The sequence below is a fragment of the Pelecanus crispus genome, chromosome 1, assembly GCF_030463565.1.
Source record: "Pelecanus crispus isolate bPelCri1 chromosome 1, bPelCri1.pri, whole genome shotgun sequence".
NCBI lineage: Eukaryota > Metazoa > Chordata > Aves > Pelecaniformes > Pelecanidae > Pelecanus > Pelecanus crispus.
Window position 1 is genome coordinate 17,680,015 of NC_134643.1, and position 23,905 is coordinate 17,703,919.

The 23,905-nt window shown below is 37.9% G+C and overlaps 1 protein-coding gene across 2 annotated transcripts in view; it reads left to right on the top strand.

Moving 5' to 3' along the window:
• Positions 1–22,067, top strand: part of CPNE8 (copine 8) — a 108,724-nt gene extending 86,657 nt beyond the window's left edge. For both annotated transcript variants that reach the window (XM_075709156.1, XM_075709165.1), the window contains 6 exons: positions 141–322; positions 5,134–5,261; positions 8,885–8,987; positions 12,441–12,498; positions 15,282–15,355; positions 21,879–22,067. In XM_075709156.1, coding sequence (XP_075565271.1) covers positions 141–322; positions 5,134–5,261; positions 8,885–8,987; positions 12,441–12,498; positions 15,282–15,355; positions 21,879–22,067 — 734 coding nt within the window. The remainder of the gene's footprint in view (positions 1–140; positions 323–5,133; positions 5,262–8,884; positions 8,988–12,440; positions 12,499–15,281; positions 15,356–21,878) is intronic.
• The last annotated feature ends 1,838 nt before the right edge of the window (positions 22,068–23,905 follow it).

Genomic DNA, 23,905 nt, shown 5'->3' on the forward strand with positions numbered 1-23,905 from the left:
CTAATACAACCACAGTTATGTATATAGGAAATAAGTTCATGATCTTTTCACTTTCTGCTTTCTTAGATTTCTATCATTTTTAAGAGAGAAAATGTTGAAGTGATTCATATTTAAAGTAAATCTGATCCTTGCTTTAACAGGTAACCCTTCACAGCCTACTTCACTGCACTACATGAATCCCTATCAGCTGAATGCTTATGGCATGGCACTGAAAGCAGTAGGTGAAATAATTCAGGACTATGATAGTGATAAAATGTTCCCAGCTCTAGGGTTTGGAGCTAGACTGCCTCCAGATGGAAGAGTATCACATGAATTTGCACTGGTAAGTAAATAAATATTTATATATTGTTTGAATTTCTTTACTGCAACAAAATTTGGGGAGTAAGGTTGCAGTCTTAAGCAATTACTGGACAAGTAAAGAGAATGTGCTAATTCTTCTGTCTTAAAGAATGTTTCAAAATTTTTCATCATAGTGAAGTTACTGAGAGAAATCCAGAGTCTAGAAGTCTCCATGGGCCAAAAATAGTTATAAAGAAAAGTAATCATCTTTAACCTCAGCTGTAGCAGCATGAGAAACAGATGCTTGAAGGACTTCAGATTGAAGCTAATCTATTTTAAGAAGCAAGTGAATCATGATCCAAGATAATCTTTCATTATTATTGTTACTGTTCTCTCTCATTTTCTGGGATCTCTTTATCTTTTACAGGCTGCTAGTTTAGAGACATAGAGATAACTAGGTGGACTATAAGATGAGGTGACAAGAACAAATCTGAGACTGGCCCATGTGCCAGTTAAATTACAAACCCAAAATCTAACAGGATTTTCCAGAAAGGTTGATGTGTTATAACTGATGCTTCTGATTAGTGTGGATGTTTATCTGCTTGCTTATTCTGAGTTTTTTGTTCTTCTCTGAGTAGGATAAAGTTCTCAGAATTACAGCAAGTGTAGGTATATCAGGTGAGTTTTAATTAGATAGCAGCAAAGACATGGCAGAAGACTCGTGATTGTAGATGTGCATTTCTTCTGTCAGCCTGTGGTAGAAAACAATGCCACACATCTTATCTCAGGAAAAGGTTTTCATGGATAGTAATTTAAAACATGCACAATTGCAGATATCCATTTGAATCACAACCTTTCTTTGGACTTTTGTGTAGCAAGTTCAAATACATTGATACATACAATCTTAAGGCTATTAAAACTGCAGACTTATTCCTGGCTACTTTCAGTTTTAAAAGTTGTTTCTAGGATCAGCTCAGTTAATTCATGAGGCATTGTGGTGCTTTTACAGAGGAAAAAACAGTCTTGTTTTCCTTCCTCCATATATAAGTATATATAGGTATCTCCCATTTAATGCTAAGCAGTGTTCTCAGCACTGTCTTTTAATGTTCTACATCAATTCCACGAAAAATCCCCTTTGCTTTTCTGGATTCTCAGGAAGGTATACTCTACCTCAGAATGAGATACTGGCACATTAAGCCAATGAGGTGTTGGCACATGAAGGAGAGTAAGGCGATTTGGAATCACAGAATCATAGAATGCTTTGGGTTGGAAGGGACCTTTAGAGGTCATCCAGCCCAACCCCCCTGCACTGAGCAGGGACAGCTTTAACCAGATCAGGGTGCTCAGAGCCCCATCCAACCTGACCTGGAATGTTGCCAGGGATGGGGCCTCTACCACCTCTCTGGGCAACCTGTTCCAGTGCTTCACCACCCTCATTGTAAAAAATTTCTTTCTTATGTCTAGTCTAAATCTATTCTTCTTTAGTTTAAACCCGTTATTCCTTGTCCTGTCACAACAGGCCTTGTTAAAAAGATTCTCCCCATCTTTCCTGTAGGCCCCCTTTAAGTACTGGAAGGTCGCAATAAGGTCTCCTCACAGCCTTCTCTTCTCTAGGCTGAACAATCCCAACTCTCTCAGCCTGGCCTCATAGGGGAGGTGCTCCAGCCCTTGGATCATTTTGGTAGCCCTCTTCTGGGCCTGCTCCAGCAGGTCCATGTCCTTCTTGTGTTGAGGGCCCCAGAGCTGGACGCAGCACTCCAGGTGAGGTCTCACCAGAGCAGAGTAGCGAGGCAGAATCACCTCCCTCGACCTGCTGGCCACGCTGCTTTTGATGCAGCCCAGGATACGGTTGGCTTTCTGGGCTGCAAGCGCACACTGCCAGCTCATGTCCAGCTTTTCATCCACCAGTACCCCCAAGCCCTTCTCCGCAGGGCTGCTCTCAATCTCTTCATCCCCCAACCTGTATTGATACTGGGGGTTGCCCCATCCCAGGTGCAGGACCTTGCACTTGGCCTTGTTGAACCTCATGAGGTTCACACAGGCCCACCTCTTCAGCTTGTCCAGGTCCCTCTGGATAACATCTCATCCTCCTGGTGTGTCAACAGCACCACTCAGCTTGGTGTCATCTGCAAACTTGCTGAGGGTGCACTCGATCCCACTATGTCATTGATGAAGATGTTAAATAGCACCGGTCCCAGTACGGACCCCTGAGGGACCCCACTTGTCACCGGTCTCCATGTGGACATCGAGCCATTGACCACGACCCTCTGGATGTGACGATCCAACCAATTTCTTATCCATCAAACAGTCCACCCATCAAACCCATATCTCTCCAATTTAGAGAGAAGGATGTTGTGGGGGACTGTGTCGAATGCTTTACAGAAACCCAAGTAGATGACATCCATTGCTTTTCCCTTGTCCACTGATGCAGTTACTCCTTCATAGAAAGCCACTAGGTTGGTCAGGCAGGACTTGCCCTTGGTGAAGCCATGCTGGCTGTCTCGAATCACCTCCCTGTCCTCCATGTGCTTGAGCATATCTTCTAGGAGGATCTGTTCCATGATCTTCCCAGGCACAGAGGTGAGGCTGACAGGTCGATAGTTCCCAGGGTCCTCCTTTCTTCCCTTTTTAAAAATGGGCACAACATTCCCCTTTTTCCAGTCACCAGGGACTTCACCTGACTGCCAGGACTTTTCAAATACCATGGAGAGTGGCTTGGCAACTACATCAGCCAATTCCCTCAGGACTCTGGGATGCTTCTCATCAGGTCCCATAGACTTGTGTACACTGAGGTTCTTCAGGTGGTCTCGAACCTGATCTTCCCTTACAGTGGGAGGGACTTTACCCCCCTGGTCCCCATCATTTGGTCCATCGATTCAGGAGGGGTGAGGAGAGAGGTTGCCGGTGAAGACCGAGGCATAGAAGTTGAGTACCTCAGCCTTCTCCTCGTCCGTTGATACAAGTTCGCCTTTCTTGTTCATCAAGGGGGGTACGCTTTCTTTAACCTTCCTTTTCTGGTTGATATACCTGTAGAAGCCCTTCTTGTTATTCTTTACGTCCCTTGCCAAATTCAGCTCCATCCTCGCCTTGGCCTTCCTGACCTCCTCCCTACACAACCGGGCCGTTTCCCTGTTTTCCCCCCAGGACACCTGTCCCTGCTTCCACTGCCTGTGCAGTTCCCTCTTACTCTTTAGTTTGACCAGCAGATCTTGACTCAGCCATGCTGGTCTCTTCCCTTCCTTGCCTGATTTTTTACACTTGGGGACTGAGAGCTCTTGCGCTCTATGGAAGATGTCCTTAAAGATCTGCCAACTCTGTTCCATTCCCCTGTCCCTGAGGACCATCTCCCGGGGGTCCTTCTGACTAACTCCTTGAAGAGCTGGAAGTTTGCTTTCCTAAAATTTAGGGTCCTGACTGCACTCCTCGCTTTTCCCATGTCCCTCAGGAGCGTGAACTCCACCAATGCGTGATCACTGCAGCCCAAGCTGCCTCCAGTCTTGACATCACCAATGAGCTCATTTGCATTGGTGACCATCAGGTCCAGTATTGCATCCCCTCGGGTAGGTGTGTCTATTACCTGGCTTAGGAAGTTGTCGTCTGTGCATTCCAGGAATCTCCTGGATTGCCTACAGCTCGCCGTGTTGCTTTTCCAGCAAATGTCAGGGTGGTTGAAGTCCCCCAGCAGGCCAAGAGTCTGCAAGCACAAAGCCTCCTGGAGCTGGAGGAAGAAGGCTTCGTCAGCAGGCTCCCCTTGATCAGGCGGCCTGTAGTAGACACCAAGCACAAGGTTCCCTTTGTTGCCTCTGTCTCTGACTCTTACCCATAAGCTTTCGACCTGCTTGTGGCTATTCTTCAGGGACAGCTCTTCACACTGCAGTGATTTCTTTACGTAGAGGGCAACGCCTCCACCCCTCCTTCCTCGCCTGTCCCTTCTGAAGAGCCTGTAGCCATCAATAGCCACATTCCAGTCATGGGATTCGTCCCACCAGGTTTCGGTTACGGCAATCAGGTCGTAGCTGTCTAGTAGCACAGCAGCTTCCAGCTCCTCCTGTTTGTTCCCCATGCTGCGTGCGTTTGTGTAGAGCCAAGGTTTTGAATACTTACACGGAAGGTTTTGAATACTTACATGGATCATTTGTCTGGCTTGACACATGGGTCATTAATCTAGGATTTAGCTTATGTGTTTGTATTGTCATGTGTAAATAGGTATCCTCATTTATAGAGTCATTATGGAGATAGGAAGTAAAATGCCTACCCAAAGAATTTACAGTTCCAGCCGTTTCAGTGGGTTCCCAAAGAATAAGTTCCTTTCTTCAACTGTTTATACCAGGTCAAAAATCAGTTTTCCAATGCAGAAACATTGTACCAAAACAATGAAGAGTTTATAGTTTACCTTATACTCACATGCTGTATGAACATCAGGATCTGGCTACTATTTCTTTTTTTTCACATTTTTAAAATAAGAAATCATTGAGCCAGAACCGTGCTCCTAAACGTGATTCCAGTTTTACATCTGCCCTGTAATTCATACCTTAAATCCACACAGGGAAATGCCTGTTACTGTTGCATGTAAGAAAGACTGTTTAATTCCACTTAAGATGGTATTTATGTCTAGGAACCAGTTCCAGTGATTCAGACTGCATATAACATGAGATTGCTAGAACCTCCTTCCCTATGCAGTTAACACTCACAACCAGCCATAGCACTTACATTGGGTATTTGTAGTAAACTAATAGATCCTAGAATGCTTCGGTCTTTGTCATTTAAAAATGTACACTGGGTACTGTTTATTAACCTACATAATTTTTGCTTCATAATTACTTTTAGTGATTAATCATCTCTTATTTTCATTAGAATGGAAACCCTCAAAATCCATACTGCCACGGAATCGATGGTGTAATGGAGGCATATTACAGGAGTCTAAAATCTGTACAGCTTTATGGACCAACAAACTTTGCCCCTGTAATTAATCATGTAGCCAGGTAAGCATCACAACAGGTACTTTGCGGAAACTTCTTATTGTCAGCACAGCTATCACATATAAAAGGCTAACAGTCACATGATGCTAAACATAGAAAGAAGTATTTGCAGTTGTTTTGTTTATTCAGTCTAACATGATTAACTTGGACCTTTGAGTAGGTTTGAAGACCATGTGCTAGTATTATGCAGAATTTTATCACTGATTAAAAATAAATACAAGTGATCCAGTTGATCCACTCTGTGTTAAAACCTTAGGAGAAATCATAATGAAAGAAAACTTTTGTGAGCTCACTCTGCCATGTTCCTTTTTTGTCCTTTGGAGCACAAAACTTTTGCTTCACAGAAAAGACATAAATCTATCAAAAAATTTATAAAATGCAATTTTTTTTTAGGCATATGTAGTTCCTCTAATCTCAAAGTGTCCAAAACATTAACAAAATTTTCCAGGGCTCTCTGTGGCAACAATTCCCAGTTGGTAGTGGTACTGTTAAGTCAATAGCATAGCAGCCACCATTGGGGAGCCATGGTGCTATGTTATGCAACACCTCATTTAACTTCTCAAAGTAAAACCCTTCTTGTGTTTGTAGAAGTTTCTTAAGAAGGATAATATTGCCTTATTTTGGCAGACAAGGTCTTGACTTATAGTATACCTCCATGTGTTGGTATAGGAAAAGTGATATGGCTCAGATAATTTAGCTGAGTAACTACCTGAACAGATTTTATTTTATTTATACATACAGAGAAAGAACTAATGTTTATAAAATAAAGCAGTAGGGATGTGTAAATCATTGTACTGTTAATGTTTTATTTATGAGCTTGCAAAATAGTTAATTGTTTTAGCAAAAAATATTTATTTACTATCCGTTCTTGCTGCTGTTAGTTCTACAGCCCAATGAAAAATAATTTGCAAATTCTATGGTGCAAAGAATTTCTGTGCACCCTAGCATGGCTAGATAGCTGATTTCAGTTATTATCATTAAGATTAGTTGTTCCATCTTCAAATCATACCATTCAAATCATGTACATGTATATTTCATTGCTTGTCTTTAGCAACTAGCTGTCTCCTTTTTATGTCTCCTTTTGACAGGATCTCTCCGGTAGCAGTTTTCAGATTGTGAGGAAATATGCCAATCCTTATGACAGCTGAATTCCATATATGTGGCATTCAGTGTCTGCATTAGCCATGTTAACTGGAAATCTAACCCATTGACTTTTCTGGCTCTTCTTCTTTAGAACTGGTCGTATCAGCTGAGCTGGTTGGTTCAGAATTTGGCAATTAACCTTAAGCCTCCTGTTCATTGCAAAAATTGAAATTCTTGATCTGGTACAATCAAAGCATTGGAATAAGTTGAATTCCTTTTCTCACCAGTTGCTTCTCAGGAATATTTGTCAACTTGTGCAGAATTACAGGAGCCTGTCACCAGCATTTGTAGTTCTTCCACTGAACTTTTGTCTAAATATCAAGTTGTTGCAAACTTTGGGAACTCCTTCTGGTAGCAAATCACACTACATTATAGTGGAAAAGCTAAGTATCTTCATGAGGATTTCTACTGCGTGATCCATGGTACATAATCCATGTACCAGTCCAGTTCTCAGTAACATAATTTTCCTTCAAGGCTCAGTTTCTTGGCTATTCTATTGACTTTCATAGACATGGTACTAGAAATTATGATCTAGTCTGCAGTTACTCTTTGAATCTACCTTCAGTCTCAAAGAAATTTCTTCTTCCCACATCCCTCACACTTAAAAATATGCCTCTGATGAAATCTCTAGAAACAACATCAGATATTATAATCCTGTTGTGATCTCGGAACTCTTAAGAAGCTCTTTAAGCAGATAATGAGTTTATTATCCTTCCCCCAGCTAGGGATTTATCTAAACTGCATGAGATTTGACCTAGTATCTTCTGTCATTTTACCTCCTCATATAAGATATTTCTTGCAAAAGACTTCAGAATGTTTTATTCTGTGGAAAATTTGAAATAACCAAATTTCTGTTCCATTTCTTCAGTGTAGGTATGTAGACAGCATGAAGTCCTCAGAAAGGATAATGAATTTTTATTTTCCTCTCTCATCATCCCTTGTCACTGCAGTCATCATTGAAAAGATTGTCAGCATTGTGGAAAAATGAGATAAAAGAAGTCTCTGCGTGGTAGTGAAAATGTATTCCATAGTAGGTCTTGCTAATCTAGATATTTAACTATCAGTCCCTACTGCCAGCATGCAAATAGACGATATTCAACAGGTTCATTGTCTGTGTGGCTTTTCTACCCATCTGTATCTTGGGGAGGGAGAGGGAGGAATGTGATGGCTTTCTGTGAGTTGCAGATTCCATTTTGCACACATTCCTCCAAACTCTTGTAAATGTTGTGGTTACAGCATCTTACTTATTGGCAATACTTGCTTGCAAATGCACTGTGTAACATCAGAGTTAGAATTTTCTAAGCATATGCAGTCATCATGAGCATTAGAACATACCCTGTTAAGTGACCCAGGCCTTTCATGTTCAGTGACCAATAAGATAGTGAGTTCTTTGATAGCCATATTCTGCACTTGGCATATATTCCACAGTATTCATATGGAGCTGACTTTTTTTTTTTTTTGGTACTGCTCTCCATACTACTCATTGCTACTTTTATTACAAGGTTCTACTGTTTGACTCCTTCACAGCACCAAGAGCCTTCCTGAAAGTAGGAACTATACTGGCTGCTGTCAAGTGAAGCAGCCTGCTCTGCACAAAAGAAGTTCTTCACTAACTGTATAGGATACTTTGACCCTTGGGAATTGAAGATAAATGAACTGAAGTCTTAGTTTCTGGTATGCAGGCCGTACAGTTCAGTGGGGCTACTATGGACTCACTATATTTCAAGACTTTCCAAATCTTCAAAAGCTGCTCATTTTCAAAGAGCATTTGCTTCTTGGGTCCTTTGGCTGAGGTGGAACTGGAATGGCACTGGATGTGTTTTGTCTTGTATTCGTGTACAGCACAGGGAGAAGCTTGAGTCTTGAAAGGACATCTATGGGTAGTGCAAAGGGATGAATATCTAAGCCAGGGTTGCAGAGTGCATGTTCAGCCATTCTACAAATGTGCCTATAAACTATAAATCTGCAAGCATGGTGAACAGTAAGTAACCTGGTTTTGTAAGATGAAAAAAAAAAAAAAAAAAAAAAAGAAGAAGAAATATTTATGCAATGTGCTGATTCTTGATAAATTTTATTTGTGCTATAAAACCAACCATTCAATATTAATGTAGGCCCTTCATACCAAACTCTGTTCCCCAGAGGTAATAACTATTAAATAACTTAGACTTTCTAACAACTTGTGATTCTATAAAGCACAGTCTGTCCATGCTCCTCTTGGTAGTGCTACAGTTCCCATTTTTCACTGATTCAACACATGCAGATTATCAATATCAATATTGTATTAGTTACGTTTTTCTAATGTTCTCATTTAAAAGTAGAATGTCCATCCTAATTATGAATGTCTTTACTTTTGAAATCCCCTGTATCATGTTTCTTTATTTTTATTAGTTCTTAGTAGTCAAATTTTAAAAATACAGCTTCTTTTCATATTCCTTTGTATAAAGGTTTTTTTACTATTATAATGTTGGTTTTTCTTCCCTTAGATACGCTGCTTCAGTAAAAGATGGCTCCCAGTATTTTGTTCTTCTCATTATTACAGATGGGGTTATTTCCGATATGGCTCAGACAAAAGAATCCATAGTGAATGTAAGTTTTGCTGAAAGTATTGAAATTTAAAAGAATTATGTTTCTAGGAATTAATATTTTAGGCAATGAACTAAATCAGTTAATATTTCAGGCACTAAATTTGTTCTATAAATTAGCCATTTTTTCCAAACAGCAAAAGTTTATTATGCATAAAGACAAAAAGAAAGCAAAAGTTGAATCTCAGCTTAACTAGATAGTGTTCTGGGGGAAATTATACTCTTCTGTCTAACACTGTATGTTCATAGGATTTTCCTCATCTGCTTCTTGCCTCCTCCTTCAGCATGCATATCCCACCATGCAGTTTTTCATAGTGAACTGTTAATCTTTAGTAATTGCAGACAGCTTTGGTCACCCCCCTTTTTAAAAACTGCCCCAAACTTTCTGATCCCAAATGGCAAGCATACCAGCCATCTAATTTCCTTCTAAACGGTCCCCTAGAATTTTGAAAATTCTTAATTGTTTCTCAATTGCTGTATTATTTTCAATATTTTTCTCTTCAAAACTATTATGCATATAAGTAGTATTCTGTATTATGAACAGGTTCCATTTTGCTTTTGCCCCTAGGAAATGTCAGAGGAAAGTACACACAGAAACAACTTCCAGACAGGGTTTGAAAAGATCTGTACCAACAGTTTTGAACATACCACAGTGGATCTAGTTAATAGTGAAGTGGTGGGTGAAAAGCCTACATTAAATTAATTAAGCATCCTGTCAAAATGAGTAGTGTAGAATTAGGTGGCATATTTTTGAAGGCCCACTTTCACTACCTCCTGTAGAGATTCAGTACTGTTCCGGTTTGTAGGGTGCACATGAAAATATTACTGAAATGTCCTGTATTTCACTGGAGAGTAAGATGCCTTCAAGTTCCAGCCAACAGCATGTAGACAGAGTCTGTGTATTAATAAGGAGTCTGACAGCCCACCTGGTAAGTTTGTACACCCAAAGCTGTAGCTGTGTTTGAAGGTACTGGCTTACTTTCTCTCCTCTTCCAGCTTTCAGTATTAAAATAGGATAAACTGACTCTCACTTTTAAAGGACATAAACAAGCTTTTAGCTTGGAAGTTCATCCTTTAGTCTAGCCTGGAAGTTTGGAACATAGCTGCTTTTAGATGAGCTTCTTTTAGGTGACAAAAAGGCCCCATGGAGAAAAAAGAGCAGCTCTTGATTTAACTCACACCTCAATTTGAAGTCCGTGAGTAAGAGATCAGCAAGTCCAGTTGGCTGATATCTTGTAAGATTAATTTGCCACCACGACATACAGAAAAACCTTGTTTCCAGTAATAGTTCATTTCCATTAACAATAGCTGTTAGTCTGCAACTGTCTGGAAGTACAGCGGATGTGTTGTTAGCTTGGAATGAGTGGTAGTTTGGGAATATTTACAGTCTTTTCTTTTTATGAAGGTGCATTGATTTTTCTGTATACTTCTTGAAGTGTGAGCACAGTATACCATAACAGAACTAATTAAAAGCTATTCAAGAGCAGTTTTTTCAGTCTCAATAATATCCAAAATAATAAAAAGGGCAGTGATGTTCAATGCAACTTGATATGTATAAAACTCAGGAAGAGTGTATTTCATTTTTTAACACTAATTGTGCTTTTAGGCATCTTTCTCATTACAGCATACACGTCAGACACATTCTGTTTTACCAAACTGTTTAAAGGTTATGCTGTCATTAAGGAAATGCCAACACTTAAGTTTATATGCAAAAGTTTAACTCTTTTTCTTTATGCTGTCCTTGCCACTTACTGTTTCATATACTTGTATCACATAATACTGTGTCTGTGTGAGTAGGTGTCTCTTTAAAGGATGTTTTCTGTACAATCAAGCAATAAGATTCTAGAAAACACCTGAAAAACAGAAGATTCTGTTCTAAGAAATGTCTTCATGTCTCGAAAATATTCTGTATTCACTACTATTGACTTATGCAGTGCACTGTAATTCAGTTACAGTTACACTGTATTTATGGCCCGTAATCACAGAATCACAGACTGGTTGATGTTGGAAGGGACCTCTGGAGGTCATCTGGTCCAACCCCGCTGCTTGAGCAGGGCCACCTAGAGCTGTTTGCCCAGGACCATGGCCAGACAGCTTTTACTGTTATCTTCAGTAGCATATTAATATTTAACTAGCAAGGGATGATTAATTTTTTTTTACTCTGCTACAAAATTTTAGCCGGAAGATTGACTATGTAGTAACACTTTGTGATGAATTTGCAGTCAATGTATAGTATATAGTGTATAATGTATAATAGTGTAGAACATTAAATAGTGATTTATAGAATGGCATATTTTCATTGTTTTAAATAGCATGTTTACAGTGATTAACTGTAAAACTTCTGCTTAAAGAAAGTTGGGTTTATATGTAGTATTATGACAGATGAAGAATGGTGATGGTGTATCTCAAATGAGAATATCTTTTAAATGAGGGAGAAAACCACTTTTTTTTAATATTCCAAAAGAAAAATGTAACAGTATGTTCTAAAACCACTTGACTTCAGACTTCAGTGAAGCAGAGCTTAATTTAGCAGAAAGGGTACATCTATGATGTTTGGCCAGTGTATACTCCTGTTTAAAATTACTGTAGACGTTTCACAGTTCATCAGAATATCTCAATAAGGAACAGTTGTCAACCCTGACATTTGGTAGATGTTTTTTTTCTGTTGTTACCCTCCTCAACAGAGGCAGTTTCAGATTATTTCTGTAACCTAGCAGGTATCTGGTGCTACTATGACAGCAGGAGAATCTAATATTTATGACAGTGTCTTCATAATTTTACAGGTTTTACAGAGAATTTATTCAGGGAAAGCCAGATATCATCTTTGCTTTGTTTTATTGAATGAAAAAAGATTAAGTAAAATTAAAAATCTTACCATAAGCCAGTTTGATATCTTGTTTACTTTGTTGCACGGATGACTGACTTGAATCAAATTTCATTCATGGAAGAAAAGTAAGATACATATTGCCTAAATAGGTGACTTATTCTCTTGAGAAAAATTGGCATAAGATTGATGTAAAAAATAGTGTCACATAGTTCCAAGCAGCTATGTAATATAAAGAAACAGCAAAGTACATTTAAATAAATGTCAAACTGTCATTAGGTACATATTTGCAATTATTATCAGTTTACAAAACTTTCTAAGATAAATTTGTCATCTTAGTTGTCATGTTAGTATTAAATCCTAACATAGTTTGTTGTGTTTAATTATGCTCCTGTATGATTAAAAGACTTTATAAGGAAAAAATAAAATAATCATCTGCCTTTCTATCTTCATTCAAGATGTTTTGTACGACTTAAGCAGGCAGTTTACACCACTCAACTTTTTAGGTAGAAAAAAAATTGTTCTTTAAAACATAACTTCTGCACGCTTTTTATTCAGATTGTCCTCAGATCTCACATATTATTGGCAGAGGTTATGTAATGCACCAAACCTCTTTTTCTTCTTCTCTTGAAGGCTTCAAAGCTTCCAATGTCAATAATTATAGTGGGGGTAGGACCAGCAGAGTTTGATGGTAAGTGTTCTAGTGTTTTTCCTAGAATTTTTTATATTTGTTTACATTTTAGTAATATGTGGCTTTTCAAACAAATATTGTTCTTTAAAAGACCATAATATGGAGCAAGCAGTAAGCACTGTTGACATTTCCAGCTGGATTGATTGATAACTCAGTATGATTACAAGCTACCATGTGGAGCTGTGTAGCCCCTCAGGCTCTGTGTTCAAGTCACAGAACCATATGGGGACTCAGCGTTTACAGAGCTCCAGAAGATGAGTGGGGAAAAAAAACCCACAGTAGAGTAAGTATACTCAAATAATGTTGAATTTCTTCAACACAGGTATTTAGTTGCCTTGTGAAGTGTCAGTTGACTGGAAATATTGGTCATCTGTTCTTACTGCTGTAATAAAATACTGAGAAAAATAAATACATTTGAGGAGGTGATCTGGGTTAAACTGGGTTTCACTAGATAACAGGAGTGAGCCTTATCGTGTAGAGCATTGAGAGACTATTACAACAGGAGAGAAATTACCAGGATTGTTTATATATTCTTTCATGTGATGTTCTGGAATACCATTCTCTATTGCAATTACTAAGCTGCTGCCGTTATTTGGACTAATTTATTAAGTACCTTTGTGTATATCACTGCACTATGAAGGGTAGACATTCCCTGTATTTCTAGTCCTCAAAGTCCTACATCCTTTCCTTTTAATTCTAGTACATCTGGTTAGACAGTATGCCTTCTTTTGTACATGAAATATACTTAGTACTACCACAGATGTATAATGTAAATAGTCACTAATGACTGTACATGTTCATTCTTGTACAAATATTCTAAGACTATGAAAACAAAAAGAAAACACAAAAAAAAGTTATTGGGGGTTAACTTTCTTATGCTTTTTGGCAAGTGGTATATTAGTGATAATTTTAAGTATCTTATTCCTTGAAGAGATTGTCCAGGTGGATGCTTACACTTCAGATGATTGTACACCACAAGCAATGAGAAAAGACAGTTTGTCTTCATAAATGCATGTGAGGGAAATTTGCAAACTTCATTTTTACCCCTGGGAATTCTAACTTTAGTCATATGTTGCTTACTTTTTTCACATGCCTCCTTTGCCTTTTCCCTTTCTCCCCGGTTGTCCAGTCCTTGGGTTTGCCCAGGCTCCCCTTAAATCAGTCAGGACATGTAGATTCTGTCTTTTTTACTTCTGGAGGTTGTCTTTGCAGAGTTCTTGGGGGTATCATCCCTATCACTTAAGACAGGATTATATTTGTACTGCAGGATACAGTTTCCATCTTTGGACCCACACTCCTTGAGTATACTGCCTCAGTGAAATTCACCTATTAGATGTGTGCCAAATCAATGCCTAAGAGGGCAGAGAAATTACTTTTCCACCTGCAGAAATTCCTTCTGGAAAAAACAGTCTCCATGTCTGATGTGGACACTGAAGAAGTGTGTATGTAGGAGGGTGTATGTTCCAGACACACTGTCTTACAATTCAAATGCCAGTCAAGCCTCAGTTCTGCTGTAGAGAGACTAAGCTACTCCTCTCCAGATATCACTGCCCCCTGGATCCGCCAGCCTCTGGGGGTGACTGGAGGGGTTCTTAAAAGTCTGGAGCTCAGATAGGTGGCACATGTGTTTGGCAGAGCTTTACTTAAGAATGTGAGGATTATTATAGCAGATCAGATCAGAGGTCCCTTTTGCCCAGGATTCTGTATCTGACATGGCCATGGGTGGTTATCTAGATAACATTAAGAACAGAATAAGCAAATATGATACTTCCCTGAATACTGTTTTTAGATTTAAATTTCCTGAGCAGGATGTGTATTATGTCTATTTTGGAAATTTTCAGTGTATGTCTTCTTCAAATACTTGTTCAGTCTCCTGGTTTGAACATAAGTATGTTTTTTGCATCAACAGCATCATCTGGCAATGTGCTCTACAGACCTACTAATTTTTTCTTTGAACAAACATGCTCTTTTGTTTGGCTTGAGCTTAGCTCCTGATAGCATAGTTTATGCTTTCTAGTTCTTGCATTGGTAGAACTAGGTTTTGAAATACTGGTTTCAGTGAACTCAGCCCAGTTTGTAAACCTGAGAAGCTCAGTGGTGCATGGCTTTGATTTTCAAAGCATATGCTGAAAGAAGGATTGTAGGATGGCAGATCCAACAGCTGAGCAATAATCTGTGATCCCAAGTCCATCCATTTCAACACTGACCAGTGAGCAGGTATGCCTTTCTACCTAGAATGGCTTCTGGGTATCTGGACAATTTTAGAATTTTCCTGGATCCTGCTGAGAAAGATACAAGAAGAGTTACCCAATAAATTTAATAATTTTTTTTTAAGAACTCCTCATTCTTATGCATTAACAGTTATTATTTTTCCAGTATGAATGTGAGTTACTACCTCTTTGTGCTGTATCCTATCATATCTTCTGTAAGAATAATTGCTGAAGATGAATTCTTCTCCACCTATAAAAGTATAAATATACCCTTACCAAAACAGATATACTTGCTGGTCTGAGAGCCGGAAGGATAAGGACCTTATCATGATCTGTTTTGTTCTGAAGATAACAATAAAGGCAAAAAGTATGTATTGTCAGCATGAAAAAGTGCAAAATAAATACAAACCATGATGTATTTTATGGCACAAATGGTCTTAGAGAGCTACCTAAATAACGATTGTTGATTTTGTTGCTCTAAAATGTAAATTGACTAAAGTTTTTCTCAGTAAGATTGGTTTTGTTGTGTAGCTGAACTCATAGATGAATTAATTTTGTTTCTTTTTTTTTAAGCTATGGAAGAACTGGATGGTGATGTAGTGAGGATTTCTTCAAGAGGAAAGTTTGCAGAAAGAGACATTGTGCAGGTGGGAGGGAAAATTTACTCTCATAGTTAGATTTTACTGATCCTGTTTGTATTGAATTCTTGTTTCTGTCTACATTCCTGCTGTTCATTTTACCTCAGCACTGACATAATTTATCTTGGGGTATTCATAACAAGCTCGGAAACTCTCTGTGATACCTATAAGCCTTTATATAACACATAGTAGTGGATCTGCATTCATTAGGAAATGACCCCTAACTGGCGGCACACCGATATAAAATCTTAGGGTTATACAGCCATGAGAAGAGAGTTAGTTGCCTCTGTACTGCAATCTCACTATGATTCCATAAAGAAAAACTGCAACTTTTGTGGAAGTTGGTAATACCTAGACTTCTAACAAATGCATTTGAGATGTCTAGGGTACCTTTCCTTGCCTCTAACTGCCAGACCAGAAGACTGTGAGTGTCTCCCAGTTCCTGTGTTGCATCTGCCACATACGACCATGCAGATGTCTTGTGCTTTAAGGAACATCAGATGATAGCTGGAACAGGTTGCCCAGAGAGGTGGTAGATGCCTCATCCCTGGAAACATTCAAGGTCAGGTTGGACAGGGCTCTGAGCAACCTGATCTAGTTGAAGATGTCCCTGCTTACTGCAGGGGGGTTGGACTAGGTGACCTTTAAAGGTCCCTTCCAACCCAAACCATTCTATGATTCTGTGATCTGTATTTATGTGACTGAACCAAGCCCTAAGAGTGCTACTCTCATCTGCATTCCACAGACACCTCCATTTCTCTGCCAGCGTCCTCTGGTTCGGGTCCTGCTCTGGAACAGTCCTGCTCCTGTTCAGTCAGCCCAGTAGTTGTCATTCAAACCTATGCAACCACTGGCAGGGTGATATAACAGTTTTGTATGCACATACACACCTACCATAATCCCCCTTCCCCTCAGAGCTGCAGTTTTCTAGAACTCCACAGGTTGCCCAAACTATGTACTTCATCCATGCTCCAGGCACCCCATCTTGCCTCCTGATTACCTGCCCCCCTGGACAGACTTTATTTCATAATCATTTTCTTGATCAAATAAAATTAACTAGCTATGCAATTTTTATTTTCATGGGATACTAAAGTGGAACCAAACAAAGAGAAAGACATTTGATGGCTCAACACACTAATCCCTGCTTGCTAAAGTGAAGTATTAAAGAAGCTGACATTTGAAAAGCAGCAAACTACTGAAAAAATGGATCAACCTGATGATTGTAGAAAGAATTATATCTGTCTAAAACAAAATCTTCTGTGGAAGGCATGTCTTCCTGGAAGTGTCTGAATGCATTTATGGAATAGAGTATTTTAGTTGGAAGGGACCTAGAGCAATCATCTAGTCCAACTGCCTGATCACTTCAGGGCTGACCAAAAGCTAAAGCATGTTATTAAGGGCATTGTCCAAATGCCTCTTAAACACTGACAAGCATCCTTAGGCTCAAACCTTACCTTAGATCTACCATTTCTTCTTCTCCCTTTATTCTTCCTATTTATCAAAATTCATAGTCTTCACTTATTTTTCCTCTTGCTTATTTTCACTTACTTCTCTCCAAGCCAGGTTGGATTTTTATATTATTGTTGGTTAGTAGAATATTTATATATATATACACACATATGAAATAATGAAGCTATGTGAATAGCTCATATTGCAGGTGATAATATTTTAATCATAATTAAGATCTGACTGCAGCTGATGAACTTTGGAATGTGTATATTTGTTTTAATTTATATATGCAGGAACTGAAACTTTTCAAAATGTTTAATGTTACAAACACTGTATGTGAATGTTTAAGGATTTGTAACTGCTGGTGGATACAATATCTCAATCTAAGGAAGTGTATGTATATGACACCTGATTTTATAGTTCTTTTTGTTTAGAATACAAAATAAACAAGTCTACATAAATATATGGCAATTAAAATGATCGGTTCTTTTTTTACAGTCTTAAAGCTTCTCAGTGCAATAAATACTATATTAAAATTCCCTCTCTATGTTTTTCATAAATGGAGATCAGAAATGAGAAGATGATGTAAACAGTTAAATTACCCTCATAATCTGTATGGATATACAGTAAAGAATAGATTCCTGAATTACTTTTTCTAATAGTTGAAAAGGAGACTTTTTTTCATTTCTGCAGCATACAGAGAAAACAACTGATGGGAGAGTGACATATCAAAACTCTTAGAAGAGTAAGACACGCTGGCTGCTTTAGTCAGTGTTGTCAAAAAGGTAATTATAAAAGTAGGGATGAGGAGAAGCTGGACAGCTGAACAGGTGGCAAGAACAAATGTTTCTCATTTTGTCAAAGCCTTTATAACGGTCCTTGGTAGTCCATATTGGGCTAGAGAGGGGCTGTCTGTAATCTGTTACGCTATATACGTCAGTGCTGTTCAACAGAGCAATACGTGGAGATCTGCCTCCAGAGCTGGAAGTGTTTCTGGATCCCAAACTAGTATTTCTGCAAAGCCCTGTGCCGTGTCAGATTCTTTTAAAGCTAATTCCGATATCTCTGGCATGCATCTCACTTACATTTAAATGCATTTAAATATACGCAAGGTAATTATACATAATTTCTCCAAACAACAACAGTTCCAAAAGCTGCTGGTTTTATATTCAAAGAGCATAAATGGATAGAGTTCTTCAAATGTTATAAACAAGATTTGTGAAAATGCTTTGCATCAGAAATATTCTAATTTCTGCTGAGAAATAAAAAATAATATGCAATTAATACACTTTTGTATTTCTTTAGAATTCATTGCATATCAGAAACGTGATAAAACATTTATTTACTATTAACATATTTCAATCAGAACTTTGCCCCAAGCCATATTAAATTACCTAAACGCAGTATTATTTTGTGCTCTTTTTCGGTCTAAATACTAACAAATACATTATAGGCTAGCTAAATAAATAAAAAGGGATAATGTCAAACCCTTTAGGTTTGGTATGACCTTTATTTTATATCTGGCAGGATAAAACTGATTTGCTTTTATAAAATTAACTACTCAAATATAAAAAGTTTGTCTTTTTTTGTGTATCAGGTTAGTTAAAATTAGCTAGTGAAATTAACTGTTAATTTTAACAGTACTGTAGACTATTTTAATTAAATTAGTAAAGGAAAAATTTGCCTGCTAACAGTGAGTCACTGTATCTATTATATTTACTACTGACTGCAATTCATGTAAAGGCATGACCTTCCTTATTCCCTCTGTCCTGGTTTCAGCTGGGATAGAGTTAATTTTCTTCCTAGTAGCTGGCATAGTGCTGTGTTTTGGATTTAGTAGGAGAAGAATGTTGATAACACACCGATGTTTTAGTTGTTGCTAAGTACTGCTTATGCTAGTCAAAGACTTTTCAGCTTCCCATGCTCTGCCAGGTGCACAAGAAGCTGGGAGGGGGCACAGCCAGAATAGTTGATCCAAACTGACCAAAGGGCTATTCCATACCATATGGCGTCATGCTCAGTATAGAAACTGGGGGGGTTGGCTGGGGAGCAGCGATCGCTGCTCGGGAACTGTCTGGGTATCGGTCGGCGGGTGGTGAGCAATTGCATTGTGCATCACTTGTTCTGTATATTCTTTTATCATTATTATCATTATTACTTTCTCTTCCTCTGCTGTCCTATTAAACTGCCTTTATCTCAACCCACGGGTTTTACTTTTTTTTTCTTCCCCGATTTCCCCGTTCCACTGGGGGCGGGGAAGGTGAGCTAGTTGCTGTGTGGTGCTTAGTTGCTGACTGGGGTTAAACCATGACACCTGCCTTGCTAGTATACATACGTATTGTAGGGACTCAGTATTATAGGTGTACCAATTCTTCCTCAGTTAACAAAGGAGCAGAAATTAAATTATCCTTTTTCTATTTACAAAGTTTTAGGAAAATACTTTGTCGTAGTAATGTACCTATTGTTTCTCTTGAAAATTTTGTATATGAGCCTTTTAAATTAAACTCGCAAACTATAGAAAAAGCACTTTACATTCCATCAGTATCTATATCTTATCTGTCTGTAGTTCCTCCAGCTCCTCCGACATCTATATACTGTAAGGAGAGGGGAGGGAGAACTAATTCAGGCCATCTATATTGTATAATTGCATTTCAACAATTACACTGTTGAAATAGCCTCCCTTTGCTGCAGAACAGTGGCCTGAGCTTTTATGTCTGCATAATGGGTCAGATGATCTCCTGGGAAGGGGCACATTTTGTTCTTTAACTGAGACTGCATGTGCTTTTTACATAAGACTGACATGGCATTAGAAAATGAATAACCACACGAGGGGGAAATGAACACCAAGCTTATCCCTTCCCAGCTGAATGTGTAAACCAGCCGGCTACAGACGTGCTTGTTTTGGTTTTGTTATTCTTCTGACTTCATGCTTCTGGGGACAGTCAGAGGTATTCTTACAGAAAAGATGATGGAGTTTAAGAGCGAACAACCACTTGAAATGGGGCAGTGCTGGGCTGGCTTCTGAAAACTGCTAGAGCTTTTTTTATGAAATGGAGGAGTCAGTACTAGTAAATGTCACTGTATGTGCTTGTCTCTTGTATTGAAGAGTTACTGAATAAACACACAAATAGCTAAGACAGCTAATTATGGAACTGCAGATACCTTGCTTCCTGGCTTAATACCCTAAAATCGAGTTCCTTTTTGCCTGTTCTCCTGCCCTTACGCCTGATAGATTCTCGGACACAACACAGTGAAGAGGTGAAGGATGCTCCTGTCTGGAATAAAGGCTACTCTCATTGAATAGTCTTGCTGACTGCTCTTGTAGTCTTGTTGACTGCAGCAACAAGAGCAGCGAGGTTGGACTAAAGGGTATCTAAAGGTCACTTCTAGCTTCAACAATTCTGTGACTAAGTGATCATCTTCTAAGAAACTGCAGACCTACTGCTTCCTGGGGAAATGCCCTAATCAGTAGCTGTTCACACTTAATTTGGTCACAGGTTTCAGTTTAATTCAACATAGTTCAAATACCTAGGCTTGAAGCCTTTTTTCTGGCAATTTGAGATCCTTTTCAAGAGAGTTATGGGAAGAGTCATCTCTTACTTGAATCCTAAACACCTTTTAGGAGGAGATTGATGCCTAGATAGGTTTCGTTAAGTCCAGGGTGAGAAATGCTTTCCAAGCTGTTGTAAAAATGATTTAATTAATTCAAGTTCTTTATTGCTGAAGTGTTGTCTTTGGTTTTGGTTGGGTTTTTGAGTTGGTTTCTTTTTCCCCCAATAGGTTTTTTTTTTTCACTTTATTTAATATATTTAGTAGATTTTTTTTGTTTATTTCTGTCTTTTCTGGAAAACTCAGGATCTCAGAAATACAGTGTAGACTAAACTCTCACTGTAATTCAGTGTTCCTCTAAATCTTGAAAACTTCAATGCTTTTTAGAAAAATGGAGTTTAATCTGTAGCCTTGGTTGCTGTGCATCCATGAAAGCAAAATTTGTCTGATTGGTATAATGGGCAAAAGAGTCTTCAGATTTTACAGTTCAGCCAGGAGATGAGAGATCTGTGGGTCTGACTTCTCAATCAATTCTAGTTTTATCCTGGAGTACAACAGTTAACAATTAAATCTTCCCTGTTTTGTGAGGGGGTGGAAAGGCACCACCATTGTGCTTTGAATTCCAGCATAGCATAGCCTAGCATATCAGTACCAGAAATAGTTTTGGACATTGAATCCCAATTTTGAAAAGTCACCCAGCTGTTGCCCTGAGATAGGCTCCAAAATCTGCACAAGAAGCAGAATTTCAAATCAGCCTTCCCTTTGGCATAACCTATTAGCTGGCTTAACCCAGTACATCTCTGCATGCTGTCTGTTGTGAATAAAAATCAAGGAGCCTAGATTATTTCTTTTTTCTATAAGAGTAGCACAAGCATCTCATTAATTACTATGAAATCCAAGCCAGAGCTGGGTAGCTAACTTTTTAGGTGTTACAGATCTGGGTATCACATAACAAGTTCTTTTTTGAATCCCATCCTTTTTGCTTAGATTCTTTATGCATTTGTTAGTATCATATAAAACATGTTCAGGTGGTTCGTAGTTCTGCTAGGCATAATGTAAAATGGTCAAGAATATAAAGTCATCCTTTCTGTTTTGTTCACTTCAGATGGCAAAAATTCTGTTCACAAACTGCAGAGCAGAGGCAGTCTGGTAGGAGAGCCCCACAAGCAGGAAATGTAAACTAAGAATAGCTTTCTGAGGCAGAATTACTTTCTTGTATGAAAAGGGTTGAGAGATAAACCAAATATATCGGTGAAATACTTAATTAGGAATCTGAGCTAGTCGTGGTTTATGTGAAGAACTTCACCCAAGTGAAAGCATGACATCATTTCTACTAGCAGATGGATTAAAAATTAAAAATCGAGATACAATGTGTATATATTAAATGTATAATATAAAATATGTATATTTAAAATGTGCAAGGTAGCATATTCATGTATTCTAACTCCCTAGATAAAACTTTCTTATTTTTATGTTGTTAGATGTATTCTTTGTCTGCATAATGACCTATGTGAACATCTCTTTTGTTTTGTAGTTTGTGCCATTCCGAGATTACATTGACAGAAGTGGAAACCACGTGTTAAGCATGGCAAGGCTTGCTAAAGATGTTTTAGCTGAGATCCCAGAGCAGTTTCTATCCTACATGAGAGTCAGAGGAATAAAGCCATCACCTGCACCACCACCCTATACACCCCCGATTCATGTGTTGCAGACTCAGATATGACTGCTCCAAAGTGCTTAGCATTTATCACCAGTCAAGAGTCTCTGGATGCAGCAGTAGCTTCTGATAACTTTTTGGAGCTAGAAAAATTCTCTTCACATACCAAAATTTGCCTATGGTTGCATGAGCAACTGGAAAGCTTTTCAATGCTAGGAGCAAAATGTTGTTGTTCTCTCTGAGTCTTTTTTTTTTTTTTTTTTTGGACAAAAAACCCTACTTTTTTGATGTAATTATTGGAGGGGAAAGCACAAGTCAGGATTTCAACTCAGAAGATACTGTCCTCCCTGAATACTGTGTGTATATAAATGTATAGGAATGCTATTACTCTGTATCAATGTTTACATGTTACTATTTTTAAATTTCAGTACTTTTATAACTATTCTTAAGAATAAAAGTTTGGAATATTGACTCACATCTTCTAGCTTGCAATAGTTTGTCACAAGATAACAAGAGAAGCAATATCTCTTTGAATGTTTGTCCAGACAAATACAAATGAAAGCTAAGGACAAATATATATATATTTTCCAATACCTGAACTGCTTCAATCAGTGCTCAGTAATCCATTTATCTCACAGTTTGAGAATAAACTCCTAAAATGTGAATAACATAATTGCATATGACTTATGACTAACTCCAAACTTTGAGGGGGAGGTATGTGTATTTTTTCAGAGATTCTCCAATTTCTAAGTTTATCTAAGTTTACAGTTTTTTAAACTAGTTACTGAAGCAAATTAGAAGAGTTACTTGCTATAAGTAATTAAAGAAAATTACCTCAAATCAGAACTATCAGAGTATTATAGTTGACTCACTGAGCTCATTAAATCTTATCATGCATTCCTTAAAGCACTGGAAATTTTGCATCAGAAAAGTCTTTTGGAGTGATTACAGCAGATGTTTTATAATGGACCATTTTAAACTTAATTTAAAATTTTAACTTTTTTTTTGTCTAGATTGCCCATTCAAAGGGATGCTGGCTCTTAATATTTGGGTTTGGTATTGTCATTTAATCACATTTCCATTCAGGGTGCATGAATGATAATGTTAATTAACTGGTTTTAAAATTGCACAACCATGTTGCTTTGTGCACAATTTTGTGTACGGAACTACCCAAAAATTTTATTATATGCCTGTTCATATATAATTATAAATGGGTTTGCACGTACAGTTTTTACAAAATACACGGTTTTGTGAGTTTGTGTGAGATACATTTTATTTAGAACTAATGGCCTTAAATTTCACAAAACTCCTGAAATGATTGTGAATTGCCTTCAAATACTGTTAAAACTGAACATTTTAATTTTTTTGTGTCACAGTTGTAACTGTCTTGTAATGTAACGTTTTTCTTTGCATATAACCTGTTTACTACTTCTGTTTCTTACTACTGTATGTTGTAATGTACAGTATAAAACTAAGGTGCGTTTTTTAAGCATGAGAAGTTTTTTGCCAGAAAGCATATCTTCAATATTAATGGCATATAACTATGTAAATGCAGAATCTTCCATTTTTAAATATATTTAACTTCCTTTAACTATCTCATGTGGGAAATTACTTTTCCCAGGTAATTATTCTGTTAGTAAAAAAAAAAAAAAAAAAAAAAAAAAAAAGATCTTTTTGGTAAAAATAAATCTTGTTTTATTTTTATTTCAAAACAGTTTTTACATAAATATGGATTTTAATTTTCTCACCAAAATATGTATTTCTTAGTGGATTGATGTTGCATGAATGAAATTTGATACCTGGCAACTACAAATTTCGATGAAAGTGCATCATAAAGAATAAGTTTAAATCTACTGAATGGTGGTGGTGTTATCCTTCCATCTTCTGCATTTATTTTTTGTACT